The 23,699-nt window shown below is 42.1% G+C and overlaps 2 protein-coding genes across 3 annotated transcripts; one reads left to right on the top strand and one right to left on the bottom strand.

Annotated features, from left to right (window-relative positions):
- Positions 1-966: 966 nt before the first annotated feature.
- Positions 967-16,205, bottom strand: epn1b (epsin 1b). The gene is given in 12 exon segments (XM_031585744.2): positions 967-2,787; positions 3,150-3,203; positions 5,938-6,066; positions 6,831-7,983; positions 8,317-8,483; positions 8,698-8,818; positions 9,668-9,796; positions 12,975-12,998; positions 13,001-13,132; positions 13,456-13,550; positions 15,121-15,238; positions 16,112-16,205. Coding segments are annotated over 10 exon segments (2,394 nt in total). The 5' UTR covers positions 13,525-13,550; positions 15,121-15,238; positions 16,112-16,205; the 3' UTR covers positions 967-2,371.
- A 316-nt stretch (positions 16,206-16,521) lies between these two features.
- necap1 (NECAP endocytosis associated 1) lies at positions 16,522-22,285 on the top strand. Of its 2 annotated transcripts, none has more exons than XM_012829520.3 (8): positions 16,522-16,752; positions 17,685-17,785; positions 18,463-18,567; positions 19,529-19,610; positions 19,836-19,944; positions 20,217-20,355; positions 20,485-20,581; positions 20,976-22,285. In XM_012829520.3, exons 1-8 carry the CDS (start codon positions 16,658-16,660, stop codon positions 21,031-21,033), a joined length of 786 nt encoding a protein of 261 aa, XP_012684974.1. In that variant the 5' UTR covers positions 16,522-16,657; the 3' UTR covers positions 21,034-22,285. The 2 variants fall into 2 exon arrangements, with proteins under 2 accessions (XP_012684974.1, XP_012684973.1); XM_012829519.3 differs by having other exon boundaries at positions 19,508-19,610.
- Positions 22,286-23,699: the final 1,414 nt, after the last annotated feature.

Genomic DNA, 23,699 nt, shown 5'->3' with positions numbered 1-23,699 from the left:
CTCTTGCATTCCGATGCACTCCTCTTATATTCTGTGTGCTAAAGGTCTGTCAGGGATTGTGCCCTTTTACGCCCTCTTTTGGCCATTTACTGAGATTACATCCAGTTTGTGTTGTCAAATAAACAAAATTGATTCTACACCAGTCATCATAGTTAATGAAAACTAAGAATAAAACTGTTTAAAATAATTGTTAATAATGAATAATGCAACACAGACTACAAAAATAGAATTGCAGGGTAAAATAATTTTTGTCCCCTCTCAACTTGCAATGTGGTTGTTATACCACCTTGTCCTGTTCTGTCTTCTTGAGAGACAGTAACATAGTAAAAAGACCTATAATTAATTAAATAAATCATATTTCATACCATGCATTCTTTCATCCTACCTTTTTCAGCTTCTATAAACCAAGGCTTTCCTCATAATTCCTGAAACACTAATAAAAACGAATAAAACCAGTACATTTCTCAAAATAAGAATAACACTAAAACTACTTATGGACTCGTAAAACTAACTAAAACCAAACAGAAATAATAAACAAAATAAAATAAAACTAATACAAATTTCAAAACTAATTATTTTAAAAATAATTCTGTTCTACATTATATTATTTATGTCATTTTAAAGACATGGCAATGAAAAATGTCTATAAATGCATAAAACAATTGAAGTGACATTCTCAGGACATACAGGAATGCATTTTTTCCCTGTTTGTTAAGAATCACATCATCCTTGAAGGTCTAGATGATATATAATTGAATACATATATATCCTACAAATGTATAGATAAATACAAGCACTGTTTATGAGCTGTGCAAAGACAAGGCACACACATGCACAGTAACATGATGACACCCTCACCCCAACTATAAACACACACACACACACACACACACACACACACACACACACACACACACACACACACACACACACACAGAGATATAAAAGCAATTGACAACCATGGTCTCCAGTGTGTCACTTGTCCAGTTTATTTCTCAATTGTGCACTTTCACAGGGAAAACAACACTCCTTTGACATACCTGGTAAAATAAATATATTCATTTTTAATATAAAACCAACTCATATTTCTCACTATATATGTATACCATTAACAGTAACCGCAGACATCAACACAGAGCACCCCTTGGCCGAATAAGAAAGAGAACAGAAAATAGATATACCCCCCCTCAGTTAAATGTATTTCTGTTGATTTGATTGCATCATTTCGTTGCTCTTGGTCAGACTAAAGCCACAGGCACTCAGAACAACCAATATGATGGACCCACTGGTTTGATTGATAAGGAAAACAGCTTTTCAAACAACCAGATGACAAATAACAATTCAACAATTGAAATAAATAAATAAATAAAAGAAACAAATAAATAAATAAATAGATGCACAACAGGCTATTGTCCCATCGATCACTTAGAACGCCAGAACTGCCCTCTGACACAATGAGATGCTGATTGGAATGTTCCAGAAGCAAGACACTCTCTACTGCCCACATTCCCCCCTGGCTCCACCCTGTGCCTAACACCTATAGGGTCAACCATGTGCTTATTTGCAGCCTTTGTTCCAAGCTACATCATCATCATCACTCCAATATTTTTGTCCACAAAACAGATGTTGTAGCATGGTAAAAAAAAAAAAAAAACATCAACTCGTATGATTTCACTTATTAGCACAGTGGCAAGCGCCACGGTGGCTGGATGAGTCCTCTGTTATTTGCTTAGCTGCTGTATTGAGATATGCTCTTTCTGTCTTCTGACCATTAGCCATCTTTGACCGGACATGTCAAAGCAATGTCTGGAGATCTTGACCGTAGATATTTTTTGACTGAAGCAGTGGCTTTGTGTGGGTCAGTTTGCAGGGTGAGTTTGAATCTGAAGAGACCCTCCCAAAGTTCTTGATTCAACAGAGGAGCCAGAAGGTTTACACTGATGCTAGGGTGTGTGTTTCACATCTACTGCCCTTCACAATTCACACCCTGAAAGAATACAACTACAGCACGAGGGGATGAACTAAACAAAACACTAACTAACTAACAGAAAAGAATCTACCTCATTCTCTCACCCTTTCAATCAGTGTACACATTCACTCTACTGAGGGGCTCAACAGACATGCATTTCTTTCCCCCAGACGCCAAGGCCAAGACCACATATGCGCATATAATGCTTCTTATTGATTTTAAATAGTGTTTTTTTAATCTCCACACATCATGTACATCATACATAGTAAAGTATATCATACATACAAAGGAGGTTTGTGGGTGCAGCATCAGGGTGGGTGGGTGGGTGGGTGGATGGGTAGGAATGAGATGTGGAATGAGATGGGTGGGTGATGTACAAACATTCATAGGTTATGGATGTCTTCAGTGGTGGAAAGGGTTGTTTGCGTTTGCACCAGCTACACCCATACCGCCACCAAACGGCTGCCGAGGAAGCTGAAAAGGCATCCCCATCCCGGTCACCATTGGTGTACCAGCCACGCTGCTGGGAGACCTTCCATAGGGAGCCCCTTGCCGGAGGGGTGCCACCATCCCAGCTCCCCAGGAGGGCGCCGAGGTAGGAAACCCCCCTATGGGGGTGAGGTGGTGAGGGGCTCCCTGGGGGAGGAGTGGAGTATAGCTGGATATGCCCATGAGGCCAGCGGTGCTTAGAGATTGGAAGGAGCTGGATGTGACAGGGGTGAAACCAAAAGAGCTGGGTGCCACAGGGGTGGTTTGGTTGACCCCTTTACTAGGCATGGTTAAGTCCAGGGAAAGCCCGTCTAGCCATGCTGAGAGGCCTGGGAAAATGAAGGGACAGAGGGAACAAATACGAACAAAAAGGGAGATGAGGGAAGAGGTGGGATGATGGTGACAGGAGAGTAAGGAAGAGAGTAAATGAGAGAGTGAGAGAGAGAAAGAGAAAGAGAGAGAAATGGGAAGACCAATGAGGATGACTTGTACACAACTACATCTACCCAGGGTGGGGTGGGGGGTCACATGACTGTTACCTGCTATCTATTTCAGCATCAATTACACAAGGGAGGGGGTGTAAAATCACAAGCACTTAGTTTAAAATGGCTGAAGGAGTATACTTCTCCCTCCTCTCTCTCTCTCTCTCTCTCTCTCTCATTCTCTCCCTCTCCAGCTTACTCCTCCTTACCCTGGGGAGCAGACAGTGTGGAGGCTTTTGTCTTAGCTCCCTCTGTCAGGTCACCTGCAAAACAAAGAAATGGCCATATTCTGTTGTGATTTTCCTCATTATTTCTACCTTTCAGTACATAGATCTTGATTGCTAATGGATTGTTATCCATTTTTGTTTGTTATCTATCTCAACCTAGGGTGACCAGACGTCCTCTTTTGCCCGGACATGTCCTCTTTTTGAGACCTAAAAATTGCGTCCGGCAGGGATTCCAACATTGTCCAGGATTTTCCCTCGTCGGATATTTGTGTTGCGTTTCTCTATGACTGCCTCACAGTGGGCCTCATTCTCGAACGTTTTCTGAAGTTTCTTCTGAAATGTTTCTTACGGACGTAAGAAAAATATCTCCGCCAGATTCATGAACGCCTGAAAATGTGTTCTTACGCAGCCGAAGTGTTCTCAGCTGTGCTCCCCCTGAATGAGGTTTCTTAAATTTGCATACATACACGCCCCGCCAGCTCCTTATAAGGGCACGCAACCGTAGTGACGTGTGCAGTCGGAATCGACCGAATCCACGCGAAAGCAACTCGAAAGCGAGTCATGTCAAAGCTGAAAGCGGGCACTGGTCGAGTAAAATCTAGATCTAACTTCACCAGTGCAGAGGTAGAGGTACTGTTGCAGGATGTAGACATGTCCATTCTATTCCACTTTGGCTTTATCAACGCGATTGAGTTTAGTGCTTATTTATTTATTCACTTACATTTGCAGTGTTCGTGTAGTCCTTTTATTTATTTTAGGACATCACGATGCCTCGTAGAATCATGACTATAAATGTGAAACGTAATTGTTAATGATACAAATATTCTCGTCTTTATTATTATTATAATTATTTTAATCCGAGGATGTCTGTAGAGTTGATGTGAACGCAATCACCAACGATATCTCACAAATTCAGCCCTTAACACTTCTAACACGGAGCGGCCCAGTGGGGCATCTTGTGGTTTTTTGAGGAATCGCATTTGAGAAAACTCTGGCCGATTTACGACTGCTATTTCGCGTTCTGAAAGTCTTCTGAAATTCAGAACAAATCCCAGATTAGAAAACTTTCATGAATGCCAAATTTGTTCATAAATCCACCAGAAGTGGAGTTCAGAAGAAATTCCTTCTTAAATTCTTCTCAACTGCGTTCGAGAATGAGGCCCATTGTTGGAAATACATATATATACATACGTATATATTAGGGGTGTAAAAAATAACCGATACGTATCGATATCCGTTTTTAGCGTGTAAGATACGACTACATCGATGCGTGAAGTCCCGTATCGGTATTAAAATTACATGAACCGGTCTTTGCCCGATTTAAAAGTTATGAATCGGTTCACAAGCGTTTGTCTCTCCGTTTTTTTGCTACACAAAACACAAAACACTCGCTGACCTGTTGCATTCGATCTGTCAGAACAATGACAGCCTGTCATTGGCCAAAGCCCGCATAGCATAAACCAATCAGGCTGTATTCTCACAAATAACGCCAAGACCAGAGAGAATGACAGATTACAACTAGCTGCGGTAGTCATTTCAATGGCCAATGCTATGCTAGCTACCCTATTCATTTCAATGGCCTATGCTATGCTAGCTACTTCAGCCAAGGAAGATACATCGTTGTTGATTGCGTGTTTCTACAGACATTCTCGGATTTAAATAATTATAATAATAATAATAAATAGGAGAATATTTGTATCATTAACAATTATGTTTAACATTTATAGTCATAATTCCATAATGCCATCGTGATGTCCTAAGATAAATAAAATCACTAGGCTATATGAACACTGCAAATGGCAGTGAATAAATAAATAAGCACTAAACTCAATCGCGTGGATATAGACATAGTGGAATAGAATGGACACATCTACATTCTGCAACAGTACCTCCACCTCTTCCCTGGTGAAATTAGGTCTGGGTTTACTGGTGCTTGCTTTGAAATGATTTTGATCAGTCTCTGAAGTTGCTTTCGCTTGCCTGTGCACGTTACACTAGCATGCCCTAATAAGGAGCTGGCGGGGCGTTTCTGTATGCAAGTTCAGGTGCATGAGAAAGCGCTTTCAATTAAGAAAAGCGTTCATGAATCCATCGGAGATCTTTTCTGAGGTTGGTAAGAAGATATTAATAAATAATAATATATAAGATACTCTCTGTTAATAAGACACTTAAGAGAATGTTCGAGAATGAGGTCCATTGTTTCATCACAACACAACTGTTTTCAATTATTGAACTGCATCGAATCGCATCGAATCGAATCTAATCGTACTGAATCGTTTTTATCAACATGCATCTTTTCTTGTATCGTATGGTGCCCATGTATCGAGATACGAATCGGATCGTCTTTGTCATGAGAGATTTACACCCCTAATATATATATATATATATATATATATATATTATGCCTAATGGTGTGTGTGTGTGTGTGTGTGTGTGTGTGTGTGTGCACCCGACTCATAACTAGTAACTAGCGTGCACTAGGGCCCGTCATAATAGCATGCACTGGGGCGTGTCGTAACTACCTTACGCCACTGTGCTATACACAACCAATCCAACCCCCCCTTCCGTCCGTCCGTCCGTCTGTCCGTCGTTGCTGAAGTGTCCTCTTTTTCACAAACTCAAATCTGGTCACCCTACCTCAACCACAAGACTAATGACTATGAGACTCAAAGACTGTGAGCCAACTGTGTATGTATGGCAGAGCAGGAGCAGTGATTTTGTTCTCAAATAATGTAACCGACTGACGAGAGAAAAGAGAAAAGCCACAAACCATTAGTAGCACTTTTGGTCGGCGTTCCCCAAGCATCTGTAGCGCCTCCAAAGGGGTCACCTCCGGGGCTGGGGAGGGCCGCTGGCGGAGCCCCCCATGGGTCATTTCCACTAGGAGGAGGAGATGTGGCTGTGGAAAGGGGGGGTTCAACTGATTAGCAACTCACAAGGCTAACAGTCCCACTTAGCTGTTAGCATATTCTGAGAGGACATATGTAGCTAGTGCTCTGTAATGCTCAACAACATATACCATGTATGCTCCCAGTGTAATTACTAGTCACACAACGCTAAACCTTTACTTTGAAGTTAACAGGTAAACAGTTAAGGAATAAGACCTGTATATGTATTAGCCAAGTATTTCTGATCAACCAGGAAATGTTAAGTGTCCAAGTGAAGCATAGGACTGGATTAGAGCTGTGAAGCTAATATTGCTAATATATTGTATGCTTACAGCATTGCATTAGAATCATGCTAAACTGATAAACAAAACATTTAGGTAGCTGAAAATAAATAGAAAACATTTGTTAATTAAGATATTCCTATAAACACGCCAAGTTGTAGATGGAAAGAGTACGCTAATTCAGCTATTAGCAAATTGTTAGCCACGATTTACACATGTTTTAATTAAAATTGAATACAAACATTAAAAGAAATTCCAGCTGGTGTACTGGAAGAATCTATTAAAAGAAAAACGCAGGATACTACATGACACAATTATTTATATATTGCATCTGTGTCCTTTAACAGGAGATTTCCTTTAGCACATGAAAAATCTTCAGGAAATCAAGCCCTATTTGTAAACATCCAAGAAAGAGATAACATGCAATCCACTAAAACAAGCAGCTGGTATAATATAAACGATTTAGCTATAACTTATAAGTGCATGCATTTCACCTGGGGCACCCCAAGGGTCACTGTCTGCCTTGCCGTCACCAAATGGTTCGGAGGGTGATGCTGCTGATGCCCCATCCCCTCCTCCACCCCAAGGATCTGCCTTGGCTTGAGGGATATCAGATGGTGCATCCCAAGGATCTGCCTTGGCTTGAGGGATATCAGATGGTGCATCCCAAGGATCTGCCTTGGCTTGAGGGATATCAGATGGTGCATCCCAAGGATCTGCCTTGGCTTGAGGGATATCAGATGGTGCATCCCAAGGATCTGCCTTGGTTTCACGTGCTTCTGATGGAGCATCCCATGGGTCTGGTTTGGGTTCTTGGGACTCTGATGGTGTGTCAAATGGGTCTGGTTTGGGTTTGCTCGCCTCTGTTGGGGCACCCCAGGGGTCGGAGTTGGCTGGGACTGCGTCAGGTGAGGTTTTGGCAGCAGGTGTCTCCCATGGTGGAGATTCCACAGGTGCGTCGAGCGGTGCCCCCCATAGGTCTCCGCCGCCTGGGGCAGAATTGTTTGGGACAATGTCTGATCCTCCACCAAAAGCGTAATTGGTGGCGGGGCCAGAATCTTTTGGGGCGTCACTTGATCCCCCACCCCAAGGGTCATTTGCTGCAGGTGCCTCTGTGGATGGCACTTCTCCCGAAGCACCCCATGGGTCGTTGCTGGCAGGGGGAGAATCTTTTAGGGCAATGTCTGACCCTCCACTAAAAGGGTCGTTTGTTGCAGGAGTGTCCTTTGATGGGGCATCTCCCGAAGCACCCCATGGGTCGTTGCTTGGAGGGGGGGAATCTTTCGGGGCAATGTCTGATACTCCACCCCAAGGATCATTAGGTGCAGAAGCGTCCTTCGATGGGGCATCTCCCAAACCACCCCATGGGTCATTGCTAGCAGGGGCAGACTCCTTTTCCACACCATCAGAACCTCCACCCCAAGGATCATTAGTTTGAGGAGCCTCTTTGGGTGGGGAAGTGTCTGATCCGCCACCCCAGGGATCATTGCTGGCAGCGTCTGGTTCACTTGCGCCCCCCCAGGGGTCAATTTTAGCTGGAGCATCATCCTTTGGAGGTCCTGAGGTGGCGCCCCACGGGTCTGAGCCAGAGGGAGGTGCTGTAGTGGCTGCCTGCTCCCATAGTATCTCACTACCTTCCCCTTTTGCCTGAAGAGAGGGAAAGAGAAAGTCAGAGAGAGAGAGAGACAGAGAGAGAGAGAGACAGTGACAGAGACAGAGCAAGAGTGTGTGTGGGAGACAGATAACATCTAGATATCTGCACAAGATTTTGAGTATATTAGTACTCAATATAGTACACAATATTTTGAGTATCAAGCAGTGGAGGGTGGGGCAGATTCAGGTCTACAAACCTGACAACTGCTTTTATAATCTGTGGAATTACTAATAGACAATCAATAGACTAATGATTACCAACAGAGGTAATCATAACTTGGAAGTTCTGACTAAGAATAAAAGAGAAGGCTATGACGTCTGACGTACCCGTCGCTCCTCTAGTTTCTTCTCCTCCTCCAGCTTGCGTTTCTCATCCTTCTTGGCAGCCATCTCAGCCATGAGGCCGGCCACTGAAGGAATGTTGTCCAGCGAGGGGAGGCCAGTGTAGGGTAGGACCACTGGCTTTGCTTTCTCAGCTACTGCTTCCTCCGCAGCTACAGGTAGAAATGAGACAACGATGTTAGAGCACCAGCATTTAGGAAACACACACACACACACCACACACACACACACACACACACACAGACAAAGACACACACACACACACACACACACACAAATGCAACATACACACTATTTATACTGAATATATATACTATGTATACAAATATACAGAGGAATGATATGGTTAACGCTGCTGCTGCATACCCGTGGTTGCCTTTGCTAGTTTATCTTTGTGTTTCATTGCCATCTCCCTCTCCTCCTTTAGTTTCTCTGGATCCTCAATCAGCACCAGCACAAGCTTAGCTTTCTCTCTGACAGTAGCGCCCTGTGAAAAAGGACAATCAAATGCAATTATGTTAGCATCTATGCATGTGTGTGTGGGTTTGTGTCTGTTTGCCTGATTGTGTGTGTTTCACGGACCGAGCCTCGGGGTGCCGTCAAAATGTGGGTTTGGCCCAAAAAGCTCAGACAGAGTGAGGGTTCAAAAATAAACGTTTTATTATTTCTTCAGTATATCCCCGGGGACCTGCTAAGCCTCAAGATCAGCAGAGGACAAAAATCAGCAGTCTCTGGGAATATAACCTGCTACGCCTCTAAATGCAGTAGAGCAACATTCAGCAGTTCAAACAAAAAAACAAACAAAACACATTGACAAGACAGACCCTGAGACATAAACATAGAATTTCCTCCATATCCTAAAATAAAGAAATAACTATGTAATAAATAATCATGTTTCACAGGTTTGTTAAAACCCCCTTATCCAAGTGGTCTGGCCCAAACCATTTTTAGTGCCCCTCGGCCAGTCAAGGCAATTAGCAGTAGAAGGTAGTAACAAAAATAAATGTTCTGGGTTTCCCGCAACACTTCTTTATGTCGGACCGACCAGCTAGCAGATGGCACAAACTCTTCAACAAGTTGGTAATCCAAGTATCTTTCCAGTGACCCACAGTTGGTGCACCAACCGTGTCCACTTAAATAAATGGTTTGAATTTTGTTGAAGTTAGTGTTATCAGTTGTATGTTTGTTTGTGTGTGCAAACCGTGTATGCATCTCCAAGTTGTGTTGATGTATGTACAAATGTGCGTTTGTGTGAATGAATGTTGTTTGTTTTGGACACATGCACATGTTCAATTGTGTGCAAATGTGTGTGTGGCATGTGCACATAAACACACACCTGGTCTTTCCCATCTTTGTCTATGAAGCGGAACTCGGTGAGAGCTTTGACCACGTGGACATTCTCCTGGCCCGCGGTGGCGACCCCATCTGCACCTGTCTTCAGCAGATACTCCAACAGCATGAGCGACTGCAAGTGTGGAGGAAAGAGGACAGGAAACAAGGAAGGGTGTAAGGAAAGTAAACCTTTAGTCACATGGGAGTCAAAAGCACACCTGCAACATTTAAACTTTTTGTCCCTTGTGCCCAATAATTAGCCACAGAGCAATTCTTGAAATAGCATGGATAACAAAACAGAAATTGATGATAGCAGAAATCTTCAAATTCCCATTTATTAAAGCTAATATATATTAGGTTTAAACATGGGTACATGTATAATGTGTGTGTGTGTATTTTGTGCACACCAACACTGTTATTACACTATCTGAGCCACCTGTGTTGTTGGACACAGGGGTGAACTGCTTTCAGGCAGGCGTTCGATCATAAATCATTTAAATCCACATCACTGTTAGTAACAAACTGCCCTGCAATGCCCCACCCTTGGAGAGTCCAGTAGAGAGAGACAATTTACAGAAGACATAACAATGATTGCAGTCACAGCTGATTGAGAGCATGGCAACATGAGCTGGCTGTATTTCTGTCCTAATCTTCCATAGTAAAAAGGGGGCATTTGGATGTCGCATTTCACTCGCTGAATCTATGTTTTATTATTATTATTTCTTTCATTCATTCAACCTTTTTTAATTCTTGGGAATACATTGAGGGTAGCCCTAATTTTCGATGATGCCGAGATTACAAATACAAATAAAACAATTAACATTATAAAAAACAAACAAAAAACACCAAAAGACATTTCCAGTTAAAATCTGTTAAAACATTTACAAATTGAGGCAGGGAGGTATGTGATCATAGATTTTAATTGTCCATAGGGAGGTAGGGAATTGATTTTTAGAGTGTATTGAAGATCATTCCAGGAAGTTGGGGAATAAAATCAAAAGGCTGACTTTCCCAGTTCAGAGTGTACACGAGGGACCTTAAACCAGTCATTTGAGCGAGTTTGATAGGGTCCAGAATTCCAGTCCAGCATCTTTGAGATGTAAGGCGGTAGCTTTCCGACAATGGCCTTATAGATGAACAGAAACCAATGTTTATTTCACCTCTCTGCTAGAGAAAACCACTTTATCATAAAGGACACAATGGTGAGTACCATTGCCATCACCAGAAATCAATTTGAGAGTAGAATGACAGACCGTGTCTAGGGGAGGAAGGAGCAGCATTTCTATAAATTACACCTCCATAGTCTAGTCTAGTCATAGTCTAATCTCCATAGTCCAACACTGACATGAAAACTACTTCAACAATCCATTTTCTACTATTCATAGGGATGCTTTTTTCCCACCCCAAATGCTCAGTTTTTCTCCCAGTATCTCTCATCCAACCGAATATAGTAGTAATAGTTTTATGACTATATGAGGAAAAAAACGCAAATATTTTACATCATGAGACACACAAAAGTGAGGATGGGTATTTTTGTTTCCATGGTGACAATGCCCTCCCCTCACTTCCCCTCTCCTCCTTCCTGTAATCTTCTCTGCTCTCATTTCAGTTTTCTCCATTTGCTAGTTTCCAAATTCAGCGATCTGGGCTTGTGTTCATAGCGGTCACAGATTTGGGTCTGACATACTGTGATGGTTATTCAAGTGTTCAGCATCTTTATGTGTCTTCAAGTCTCCAAAACCGGCAGTGGACAATAGACTGGACTTGAGGCCACGTTTATACGGAGCCTGGATTGCCTGAATCCGGATTCATTTTTGGATCCGGTACCTTTTTTTATATTGCGTATACACGGAGCCGTGTCAAGAAAATGCAAATTTGATTTGCGTTTACACGGAAACGCTAGAGCAGAGCAGAGTGGTTGAATCTGCTGTAAAGACGTCATGGAGCATGCGCATCAAGAAGACCGAAGTCGAGATCCAACTAGCTCAAGGGTGACTAACCAGTCCAGCTCAAAGAGCCATAATAAAACCCAACACCATTTCGAAGAGCCACACTGTTACCAGACCATCAATGGCTTGAAATGATTCAACATAACATAAGAGCCATAGAGAAGCGGTGACGGAGAATAATAATTGTATTTAATAAATGATCATGTGTTCAAAATACAGGAGAGCAAGGTGGCGGTAAAATAACTGTAACAACACACACTCTCTCTCTCTCTCTCACACACACACACACACACACACACTCCAATTAACTCACTCACAGAAAGAAAAAAACTGTGTACATAACTGTGTCTCAATTACGTTGTCAATGTCAAATATACTCTGTTCAACGGTGTGCCATGACAGCTGCCGGTCTGACACAGACTGCTTTAATCCGTCATTGTCAGGGTTGAGGATAGCAACAACATCACGTACACAAGACTTCACAACCTCTCCCTCACTATATGACTTTTTTTGCTCAAGCAATATTCCATGCCACCTGATACGATGCCAACGTGACCGTTTCAGAGTACTTTGTGAATTTTCGAAAAAGCTGAGTCTGTTTCTCTGACTGACGTTTCAAAGTATTTACCTTGTGCTTGCGTAGCTATGTGCCTTTAGGAAACTCCTGGGCTATGTTAGCATGGTGTGTGGAGAAATGGCACTCCAAGTTTGAGGCTTTAAAATGCAACAGTCACGACTGGCATATTAAGCAGAGGGGTTTTCCATTTCACTCAACATCGCGCACTTCGCCATAACCCTTGTTTGTGTAAGTTACCGTTTTGAAACTTCCGTCTATAATGAAAAAATGTTCACGTCAGATTTGCTCATATAGGCTATTGCTGACACTTTTAAAACCCGGTTTTGAACAATGGTCTGATGCAAATAAATTAAACAGTGATAGATTAAAGTGTGGCTTGTTAATGTCATCCCTTTCACGTGTGGCAATAACATCATCAGCTTAGAAAGTGTGTGGATCGGGGTTTACAAGAAACACCAATCCGCTGGCGGGTTCGAATCTACTCACTTTGGAGACCCGATTCAAAGGTTGCGGATTCAGTGACCCAATCCGCCCGGTTCGTGTAAACGAAAAGTCGATCCGGAGACATTTCTCTACGGATTTTAGGCAATCCAGGCTCTATGTAAACAGACTCTCAGACAACTGAATCCGGCCACTCGATTCTTCACACTTGCTTGCTTCATCTACTCTTCCGCCTCACTCTCCCCCCGCCCCCTCTTCTCTTTTCTTAAATCCCCCCCCCCCCTAATCTTTCCATATCTTTTCATCTGTTCTCCCCTTTTCTCCCACTCCCTCGTTGATCTTACCTTGTGCACGTGCCTCCAGTCTTGCCAATGTCGTTGAGGCGCTTGAACAGCATGCCCGTGATCTCGTTGCAGGCCACTACATTGTACGTCAGGTCAGAGATGTCGGACATCTGGGAGCTGGAGGGGCCCCAGGGGTCGTTGGAGGTGGCCTCTCTGACCTGGGATCAGCAGGGAAAGAGCAGAGAGATGTGCCGCAGTTACTTCCAATAACGCATAGCTCACCCTGGTAGAGCTGTACATTTTGACAGACAAGTAAAGGTGTATGTTTTGATTAATCCATCAATAGGGCCCTTCATCATGTGTGAACCAGATGTATGTGTGAATTAAGTGTGTCAGTTGGGTTTCTTATGGTATATGGTACAATTGTGTGCAAGGTGAGTACACAATATATTTAAAACATATCTGCTGGTTAGGAAACCTGTATATAAAGTAATTCTGGATTAAGAAGACCTGCATGTATAGAGTTAATATAGGTTCTGACCTTGACTTCGGCCTCAGAGAAGTTCTGAACCAGGTTCTTCAGTGTTCTACGCAGCATTGAGTGCGTCATGGTGACAGATGAGTCAGCGTACAGCACTGCGGGCCAATCAGAAAAAAATGTCAATCACAACTACTACAACTACTACTACTACTAGTACTACAACACAGATAAAAACAATACACAAATCTACAAATATCTGGTTACATACAATTTTTGTATAGCATTTGAGCATACAGTTCAATAGACAGTTTATGTCACTCCACTTCTGATTACAATTGATCACAATTACCAATTGCTCATTCATTAAAAAAAAATTTGAACAAAGTTAGTGATAGAGATAATTTTGAAACACTGTTAATGACTTAAGAATATATTAATCAAGTGCCTTGTATTAATAACTACCTTGTATGAATCATGTGCTTATGTAAGCAGGAATATGGCTTTTCTGTGTTTCTGAGTGTGTGCAACTCAGATTATTAGGTGCATATGTCTGCATATGTGTAAGAGCATGTTTGGACCAGAGGTGATAAGGAGGGTCGAACTGTGCTTCTTTCGGCCTTGTGTAAAACTGACATCCTTGCAAGACAGGAAGCATGGTAAGATGACCTCGGACGTCAGAGTCCCACCAACTGGTTATCCCTGCTGACAAAGTGTTTTGGCGTCAAAGAACGCTAACTTCTATCTATATAATCCTTGTGTGATGTGTTTAATTTCACTTCTCTCTCATCTTCTGCAGTCTGGGAGTGAGCCTGGGCTCCCTCTCTCTGAGAAAGGGCCTGTGCCTCTCTCTGGCCTGCCGGAACGTGGGTGAGCCCGACGAGCTTGTTGTTATTGTTTAATAAATATGCTTATATGCAACTCCGGAGTCCTGAGGAAACTTGAGTGAATTTTCGCCTAACAGTTAGTTCCTGGTATACTCTGGCAGTTTTCCTTTGCTACAGTCTACAGCGTTTAGGCACAATCATTTTCATCAGAGCTACTGTTCTTCAGAACTGACTAATCAACTCAGAACAGTTTGTGTGCATTAGTTAATTGTCCACAGACTCAAGAAAATCAAGAATGTACATTACAGCTATTGGCACAGAGATCTTTCAAAATCAGTTGTAAGTGGAGAGTTCTTACTAGGTGTTCTCTTTGTGAGATGTATTGAGCTAAACAGCTAAGAGCACGGTCCCTTCAATGAAAACAAAGGGTTGTTTTTCTCTTTTTTGAAAACCATGGAGGAATGGGTAGCAAATTTATCAGAGGCCCACAAAATCCCATGTGGCCTAACGTAGATATGGACAAACAGACAAACCTCTTACAAAGATATCAACAGTCCAAAACAGTGTTGCTTAAAAACATTTCACAAAGGACGCATGCCTCAATACAATAGCACCAAAACATAATGGAGTGAGCCATTTCATTTACCTCAGCAAAATAGAAAAAAATTAAAATTTGTATTTCTTACCAGTATACTTCTGTCATTACTAAGAAGGCCCGTTTGGTCATTTTGGATCATAGTATCTGCTAAATGTAAGTGTAAGGGTCTACGGTGGCTGCTTTACTCCCCTTTCTTCAGTTACATTCCTGGCTCATTGGGAGCTCGGACAACAGCACAATTTTACATTTGGGGCGGGGAGCGTTTATGAACAGGATAGAGAGAAGATTCTTGGCTCTCCTTACCTGATTGAAAAGGTTATAGGAGGGGTCTCTCTTGCTCTGGACTCACTGGCTGCTTATACCCTGTGCCTCCCACCGGGACAGCATTAGCTCCGACAGCCACAGAGCTGGAGAAATGATCCTGCAAAGCAAATAATTCATATTATGCACATGAACAGAGATACAGGTAAAACAGCAGCACAATCCATCTCATGTGCACTGAAGAAAGCAATCTGGAATAGAAAATCTCGGATGTCAACAAGAATAAGATAACGGTGAGCTGAAATATGCAAGTCCTAAAATTAACGCTGCGATTTAGATAGTAGGCAAGTTGACACATCGATGCCTGTATTGCAAATAAAAGCATTATCTGGTAGCCCAAAGACAGGAATACACGCTCAAATGAACGGTAGACTACTGAACAGACATCCGTCTACAATTCACAAAGGATTAGCTTAATTGTTGCTTTGACGGCCACATTAGCAGCAGAAGGTTTGAGGTGTGAGTTATGTCAAGGATGACAAATAAATCAATTAACTGTCACAATATTACATTTTATATGCCTACAATAGGTTGTTTGAAGCCAATAGACGATGCCAAAACTAAATAGATACAATGTTAGGCTACCTAGGCTGACAACCTTCTGCATGGAGCAGGTGCAAAGCCAGCCCCGTTTAGCTGTTAAGAATCTATTTCAACTTTACCACGTACGAGCGAAATATCCTACTAGTTCCATTTACGCATGGTCACATGTATGCTCTGATACACAGGTACATAACACAGAGGAGGGGGAAATCGTGATTTGCAAGGAGGATAGGCTCGCTGCATCAGCTGGACCTTCTTCGGAGACAGAAATATGACACCTCCTCCTGCTCCTGCAGTTCTAGCTGGATGTCATAGCTGTTCAGTATGTATCAGTGCTGTAAGGTTCCTTGCGTACCATAATACGCAAGTCTGCATTTCACTGTAATGAAAATAAACAGCATTCTTTCATTTTAATGATAAACATACCAACCTTGGGTGATGGGGAAGGGAAGGAAGCAGCGTCTTCCAGGCAACTGCGGAAATTTCCGCTTCCGTTTTGCGTCCACCTGTCTAAAGATAGCCTCTCACAGTCTTAAATCCCACCCTCCTTAGAATATTCACGCAGTGGGCGTGAAAGCCCATATTATACCATTAATATTGTCAGTATTTTAACAATCGACTCGTTTAACGTGGTTGCCTTTGCTCTATATATCTGTGACGAATTTGAAAGCTGAAATTTGTTTGTTATGGGGATTTATTAAGCTATATCCAGCCGATTTACTGTAATGCTTCATCCGTATCCACTGACTTCCAGTCAAGTCATTAGACTAAGCCCAATGCCCAATGCCTGAAGTAGCCTATCCAGATGCTTTAGGATCTGTGGATGCGCGTTCAGGCCGCAGCTTATCTCTCCCCGCATCCAAATTCAAGGACCGCATCACGCCATTGACATTTGGTCGCGACGCAAGCGATCCACCCGCTAAAACCTAGCTAGGAATTCAGACAAATGTCACGCGTCGATTGCGTTTAATTCAAGATGGCGACAGAAGGGGAATACGAGTCAATTTTAATCGTGAAACCAGATGTCAACGTTTATCGCATTCCACCGCGGGCTTCCAACCGCGGCCATCGGTAGGTTAAATGATTAAGATGAAATAGTCTTCGTGCCCCGCAATACAGTCAAGTGAACGTGTTGTAAAATATCATTCCTATATTCATCTGTGTCGTGCCACGAATAGCCTAATATTTATTTCGGCGCATCTCCTTGATGGGAACTGTTTTTTCTGTGTTTGAAACCATTCAATGCTGCACCTGCCAGTTTGGGTTATGCATGGAAATTACATCATTGTGTTGTTGTTGTTTTAACGTGCTGTTAACCATGTACAACTAAGCCAATGAAAGAATATCTCACGGCCTGTTCGTGACCAAATTGAGTTATGCCTGTTGTTCCTGATGTCCCTATGCATATTTATAAAAACATTCATAGAGCACTGCGTAAAGTAAAGCTTGGGGCGGAAAATGTAAAGAATTCGGCGTGAAGCATAGGCTAAACTCTGAGGTGGAGAGTAACCCTCTTCAAATCTGTATTCCACGTTGTAAATCCCTTGGGTTGATGAATGAAATTAATTTCATTAACCACATTGTTTCTGTTTTGATAGCCTAGATAAATGGCTTGTGGGTGTCCCACATAATAGCAATGGCTCATGGGTGAAAGAATGAGCACTATATTGTGCAGGCTAATAAGGTCCCTGAGTCTTGAGGATGCTTAAGATATTACAGTCAATATAGCATGGGCCTTGATTTGTTATCTAGGTAATTTTCCAGTGCTGCCATCTCCACTGAGAGGAAAATTAAGTAAATAATTGCCATACGCAGAAGAATGAGTCGTCATGTACTCTTCATAGCTAGTTTTAACTGTGTGTTAATGTTATCAAATTTCAGCAGTGATAGGTGGTGGGCTTTAAGTGTAAAGCATTTCATTACCCTCTGTAGCAGTGGAGTGTAAGTAGTAGTCAGGCCCTTTCTCTGCCCTCTGATGCATCTATCCGACCTCTGTGCCACAGGGCAGCGGACTGGAAGCTGGACACCCCCGACTGGAGCGGGCGCTTGAGGATCACGGCCAAAGGGAAGGTGGCATTCATCAAGCTGGAAGACAAAGTCTCAGGTGTTTACAGTGACACACACACACACACACACACACACACACACACACACACACACACGCACATAAAGTAATTCAGCAAACACACTTAAGCATAATAAACGGTTATGAAAGTCAATAACAGGGAAGATTGCACCAGCTACCACTGTGAGTTATGGTTACCGCAATGTTATTTAAATACTCTACACAGGCATCATAGTCAAATCAATGATTTAAAAGTACAGTCTGCGATTCTAAGCCTAGCAAATTGCTCAAATTGCTCCCCTAGCTGTCTAGTGTTTGTGATCAAACAAAACTCCAGTGTTCATACACAGTCCTTGCTCTGTAAATGGGAAACAAACCGAGACCGAGCCATAAACAGTCCCAGCCAATCAACATGAAACTGCAGGAGCACGAAAAGGAGGGGTGTTATTTGACTGGCTGTTGAGCTCAAATATCAACAAACTTTAGTAAATCCGAAACCAAATTGCCTTTAAATTAAATTCATAAAGATTTTGTGAGTCTCGGTTGAAAACCTTGATTTTGGAGAGTTTACTACTATGATTTACCAGCTTGGAGTACAGTCGCAGTAGCAGTGACGCATATCTGCCATCAGCCATTCCTTACTGTGGTCAGCAGATCAAAGCTGACTGATGCGCTAGCTAATAGACAGGCTGTGTGTTTCTCTTCCTCCTCCTCAGGTGAGCTGTTTGCACAGGCGCCAATCAACGAGTTTCCAAGCATCTCCGTGGAAACCGTCAGTGACTCAAGCCGCTACTTTGTGCTGAGAATACAAGATGACAATGGTGTGCACCCCCCCTCTCTTACTTCTGTATGGCAGTTATGTGGCCTTGATGTTTGTACCTATGTTGCTGTACCTCTCTTTCTCTTTCTCATGATCTTATGAGTACTAGTCAGGGGAATTATTCATGTAGATAAAACATTAAAGTGTTGGTGCTAAAAGACCACTACCAATTCTACAGACATACAGTACTTCACTATCTACACAATAATCAGAGTTGAATTATGTTGTAAGAAGTCATTTGTTTACCTGCTGTTGATGTGGATGTTTTTTTGTAATGTTGTCCAGTGTTGCCATTTCAATTTCAGTCTACCTATCATATGCTTATAATAAGTAGAATGCGTAGGATGGGGCCACTTATGAATCATTGCCCAGTTTGCATTAGCCTTCATAGAATTGTAATGTATTTGAAAGGTGTTTTTAAAGGAGAGATCAATTGATGATCCAGAACCACTCCTCACCTAAATGGGGTTAAGTGTGCTCTTCAAGTAGAAAATACCCAAAGGTTTACAGCAATGGTGGAAATGATAGACAACTTACAGGATAGAGATCTCATTCTGTAACACAGTTCCAGAATGTAGGTAACCTTATTACAAAGGAACCAGCACCCTTTGTTTTCATGTGCAAAACCAGTAATCCAGGGTACGAAGGATCTGAAAAGCCTAATAGGGATGTAGAGCACATTGATAGACTAATCAGTAATTCAAACAGTACTGAAGAACAACATGCAAAGCTTTATGTTTAAACACAGTCTACTCAGATGTTTTGCTCTGAATGCCCTAGCCTTATTGTAGTCGTCACAGATATCTGTGAGTCCACTTAGATATATTTATTTGATATATAAATCTTTGTATATTCATGCCTTTCCCACACATAAGCATGCATGTAGTTGATCAGGCATTTTTTCTTTTCTCACTGACCATTGACCTGTTGAAATCTATCAGGGATTGATGCGTCTGTTTCAGGTCGCAGTGCATTCATCGGGGTTGGCTTTGGGGACAGGGGAGACGCGTTTGACTTCAACGTGGCTCTGCAGGACCATTTCAAGTGAGTGCTGGTCTTTACAGAACTAGATGTCACGGCTGTAACTGTGACGAAAATGCAAAATTGTGCTTGTCATTGTAATCCATTTAACATGTGGTGGTGATGATGATGTCAGATGTTGATGTCTCTGACATACATTTTATTGTGTGTGTGTGTGTGTGTGTGTGTGTGTGTGTGTGTGTGTGTGTGTGTGTGTGTGTGTGTGTCTGTGCGCGCTTGTGGCACTAGGTGGGTGAAGACAGAGGATGAGATCAGTAAAAATGCTCAGACTGCAGACACGACACCCAAACTGGACCTGGGTTTCAAGGAGGGACAGACCATCACTCTCAATATCGGGGTAAACCAAAGCATTTGTACAGTATTTCACTCTACTTCAGCCCTACTTAAACAACTAGGTCTTGCTTTTAGCTTACAGCTATAGCTTATAGCTTTTTGCTATTGCAGGTTCCATGTCTTCTGCTTCCTTGCCATGCTCTTTAGTCCAATAATCAATCTTGGCCTAGTCTTACTTGTCTTTTGGTATTTTTCCTTACATGTATTATTGTTTTAGTAATAGTTTGTTTATAAGGAAGTTGTTTTACAAAATACATTTTTCACCGTCTCTTTTAGCAAGGGAAGAAAAGGGATAAACCCCGCCCACAGAGTGCAGGAGGCTTTGGACTCCTCCCACCGCCTCCAGGAGGAAAGATAGCCCCGCCCCCATCCTCCAATCACAACACTTCACCACCCTCAGGAGGAACAGAGAGCGGTAACACACCCAGTTGTTGTGAACGTGTCCTGTGAAATCATAGATGCTGTAGCCTTTCACTGCTCATACGAGAGCTTGTCCTCCAAGCAGTGAGTGGTAATTCTTCTCCTCTTCTCCTCACGTTTTCAGATTATTTGTTGGACTTGGATACCAGTAATTCTAACACTGTGGTCCAGTCGAATCCCAGCTCCGCTGATGTTTGGGGGGACTTCTCCACCCCTGCGAGGTAAACAGCTCATTAAACGCACACGATGCTCACTGATGGTGTGGCGATGCTATAGTTGCTTCATTTCAAGAAAGTTTTAAATAGAAGACATTTTTCGAAATGTGTTGATTTATTACTAAAAGTTAGTAACTAATTACTAGAAGTGTCAATAAACAACAAGGCCGTAATCTTTCTCTTATGCTCCCCTTCTTTGTCTGACTGCCTCCCTCACCCCCTATTTTCTCTCTTTCTCTCTCATTTTTGGCCGTTCACCTTACCCTCTCTCTGTGTCTGACAACCCCCTGTCATCCTGTATCACACTTTTATCCTGTCTCTGTCTGTTCATCTGTCTTTCACTTTCATCTCTCTCTCTCTCTCTCTCTCTCTCTCTCTCTCCCTCTCTCTCTCTCTACAGCGCTGTCCCTCAGACGCCTCCTGAATCTGATGGCTCCACCAGCTGGGTTCAGTTTTGAGTCATCCTCCCTGATGCTCCACCCTCGTCTGTTCATCTCTCCTCTCTTACTGAATTTCGCCTGTTGAAGACCCCACAGAAGACCGCCCACCCCCGGCCTCCCTACCTTAAAAATCACCCCACAACCATGGGAACCCCACCCCCTCTCCCAGCAGTCCTGTGAATCCTCAACCCTTTACAGCAAACCCTCATTAGTAAGAGAGAACTAGCCCTAGTGAACTTCCCACCTAGCCAAGCCCCTATGCTATGCCATTTTTCTCCCCAAACAGGAACAGAACCCCTATATTTACTGTAATTAAGAGTTACCTCTGAGAAAGAGATATTCTAATAATATATAGTGTAATATTATTAATTGTCTGTTAAAGGGCAAGGGCATAATGTATATATCTACACATATATATATATATATATATATATACATATATATATATATGTATATATATATATATATATATATATACACACACACCAAACATACATTTGTTGTGAATTAAGATGAAAGAGCTCAAAGCACAAGTGTATATGGTACTTTGTTGCTCATTTAGATTTCATGTTTTCTGTGACCATTTCTGCAAATGAATTTACACGAGGGAGACCCCTAGTGGTTGGACATGTTGACTCTTCAGTATCCTTGAAGTGTTTCCACAGTGATGTCACAATACCTGTTGACATTTAGTGGGTTTCTTTCAAATAGAATATCATTATCCAGTTTGTAAGGAATGGCATGAGAAATCACAGGGGAATCACAAGTCTGAAAATTACAAGTAGGGTATTGTGAAGATAGACCTATAAAATATTGTTAATGTATTATATAAGAAAAAAAAAACATATTGCTGCTATCCTGGGATTTCTTTGAAGGTGGTGTCTGTAGAGAATACACATGTACACCGGATAAGAAAATGTATGTGTAGTGGAATGGGACTAGCTAAAATCAGTGCAATACTGAGGACCGAGGTTTATCTTTCTGTGTTTTTGAGTATGTACTCAGTGTGGAAGATAAGCAATCACACTGAACATGCAGGCTACTCGCAAACACACAACTAAAAGAGGGATCTGCAGTACATTTCACATTTATAAGAGGATTCAAGATGCAAAATTTTGGGCAGGCAGGATGTCTTTTGTGTGTTTGTGTCCATCAACCATAGAGTGGCAGAACGGGTCTCAGCACCGAGCCTCGTCTCCGCTTGCGCTGTCTTCTTCATCCACAGTTGAGACCATACTCATGGAAATAAAGACTCATATGTGAAACCCTGTATTATGGCATTGTCCTCAAGTCTTTCTTTACAGAAAGAAAGTGTCCTTGTTTAAATGTAATGAAGTTGGTGACGACCTCTATCTTGTCAGAGGCTGATTACATACACAATCTGTTCAGTTGAATAGCTGTCATTAGGGATGATGTCATAGTATAGTCCCACATTGATGCTTTTTGGAGAGGTTTTGATATACATGACTTTGTGTTAGTGTTGTGTACTGTGTTGGTACACTCTCACTTCTAGGAATGAAGGTCACATCTTTAATTGAACTCCAGCTGAGTAGATCCAGACAGTTATGTTGCATTTCACATTCCAGACCAGCAGAGGGCGATCTGTGAGAACAGTTCATCGTTGCATTAAGACACCTTGGTAAAATTAGCTTCCAACAATATCAACAATAACAGATGGATGATATGCTTATTCATCACTATGAAGACATGAAGAAGTTAGGGTATTGCACAGCTAGGGTCAGAGGCCCAGAGTAAGAGACACTGTGTCTGTGCTAATGAAGCGTTTTAAACACACGTGGGCTGGGTTGAAGGATTCCTCTATTTTGTTGTGCTCATGGCCGCCCGAACACAGTGGCTTTTGGGGGGAGCCCAGGGGACGGTTACATTCCCCCAAAGGCTGCTGGGAGTGGTCGACAAGAATGGGTCAGATGGGCCTTGTTCAGCCAGAGACAAAGCCTCACAGTGCTGACATCATTAACCACTGAGGTTGTCTTTGACCATAAAAGGTTGTCGCCCTAACTATAACTTTCGGAGAAGGACGTTGTTCTCTCTCACCCAAAGCCATTTTAAAGGAAAGGAGTATGGTGATTTCTGTGGTGGAAATCCCCTTGTAAATAAAAAGCTTACACAACAGCAACTGGCATGGTCAGGAGGTCTGAAACAGATGATCCATTGTGTCATCATGCATGAAACTGATATTTTACTATCTATTTACATTTTATATTAAACTGTGTTTGATGCCAATTAAAGACATACACACATTACAGGAAGGTAGTTCTATCTGTTAATGTAATCAGACTGCAATATGCATTACATTACAAAGCTTTTTAAAACACTTTAAAACTTTTGTATATAATCCAATATTATTTATGCATTATTTATCTTCTTGTAAGTAAGTATAACAGGGAGCTGGTTGGATTACCCTACCTGAATTAATGAAATTATAAAGCACACACATGCGGTCGGTAGGAGGAAACGTCTTTAAAAGAGAGTTATTTTTAACAGTTATGCATAAATCTTTATCTGCATTGGCACTGTAGGAAGGGCTGATGTACAAAAAAAATGTCTTTGTCTTTACAATTTTCCTGTCATCTCATTTTCTGCATCTTTGTCTTAATTATTCATACAATAGACTCCATTTTTGGTAGCTTTCCCCTTTAACATGCTGATTTGCTAAATTGCTG

Source organism: Clupea harengus, chromosome 19 (assembly GCF_900700415.2).
Source record: "Clupea harengus chromosome 19, Ch_v2.0.2, whole genome shotgun sequence".
In the NCBI taxonomy this organism is placed as follows: domain Eukaryota; kingdom Metazoa; phylum Chordata; class Actinopteri; order Clupeiformes; family Clupeidae; genus Clupea; species Clupea harengus.
The sequence above is the reverse complement of the archived record's forward strand: the minus strand, read 5'-3'. Positions and strand labels throughout refer to the sequence as shown.

Excerpts from the sequence above, each read along its gene's own strand:
- necap1 (XM_012829519.3), top strand. The coding sequence starts at position 16,658 with ATGGCGACAGAAGGGGAATACGAGTCAATTTTAATCGTGAAACCAGAT. Across the intron at positions 19,945-20,216 it reads CCATCACTCTCAATATCGGG|CAAGGGAAGAAAAGGGATAA; the intron begins GTAAACCAAAGC and ends CGTCTCTTTTAG. Across the intron at positions 20,356-20,484 it reads CTCAGGAGGAACAGAGAGCG|ATTATTTGTTGGACTTGGAT; the intron begins GTAACACACCCA and ends TCACGTTTTCAG.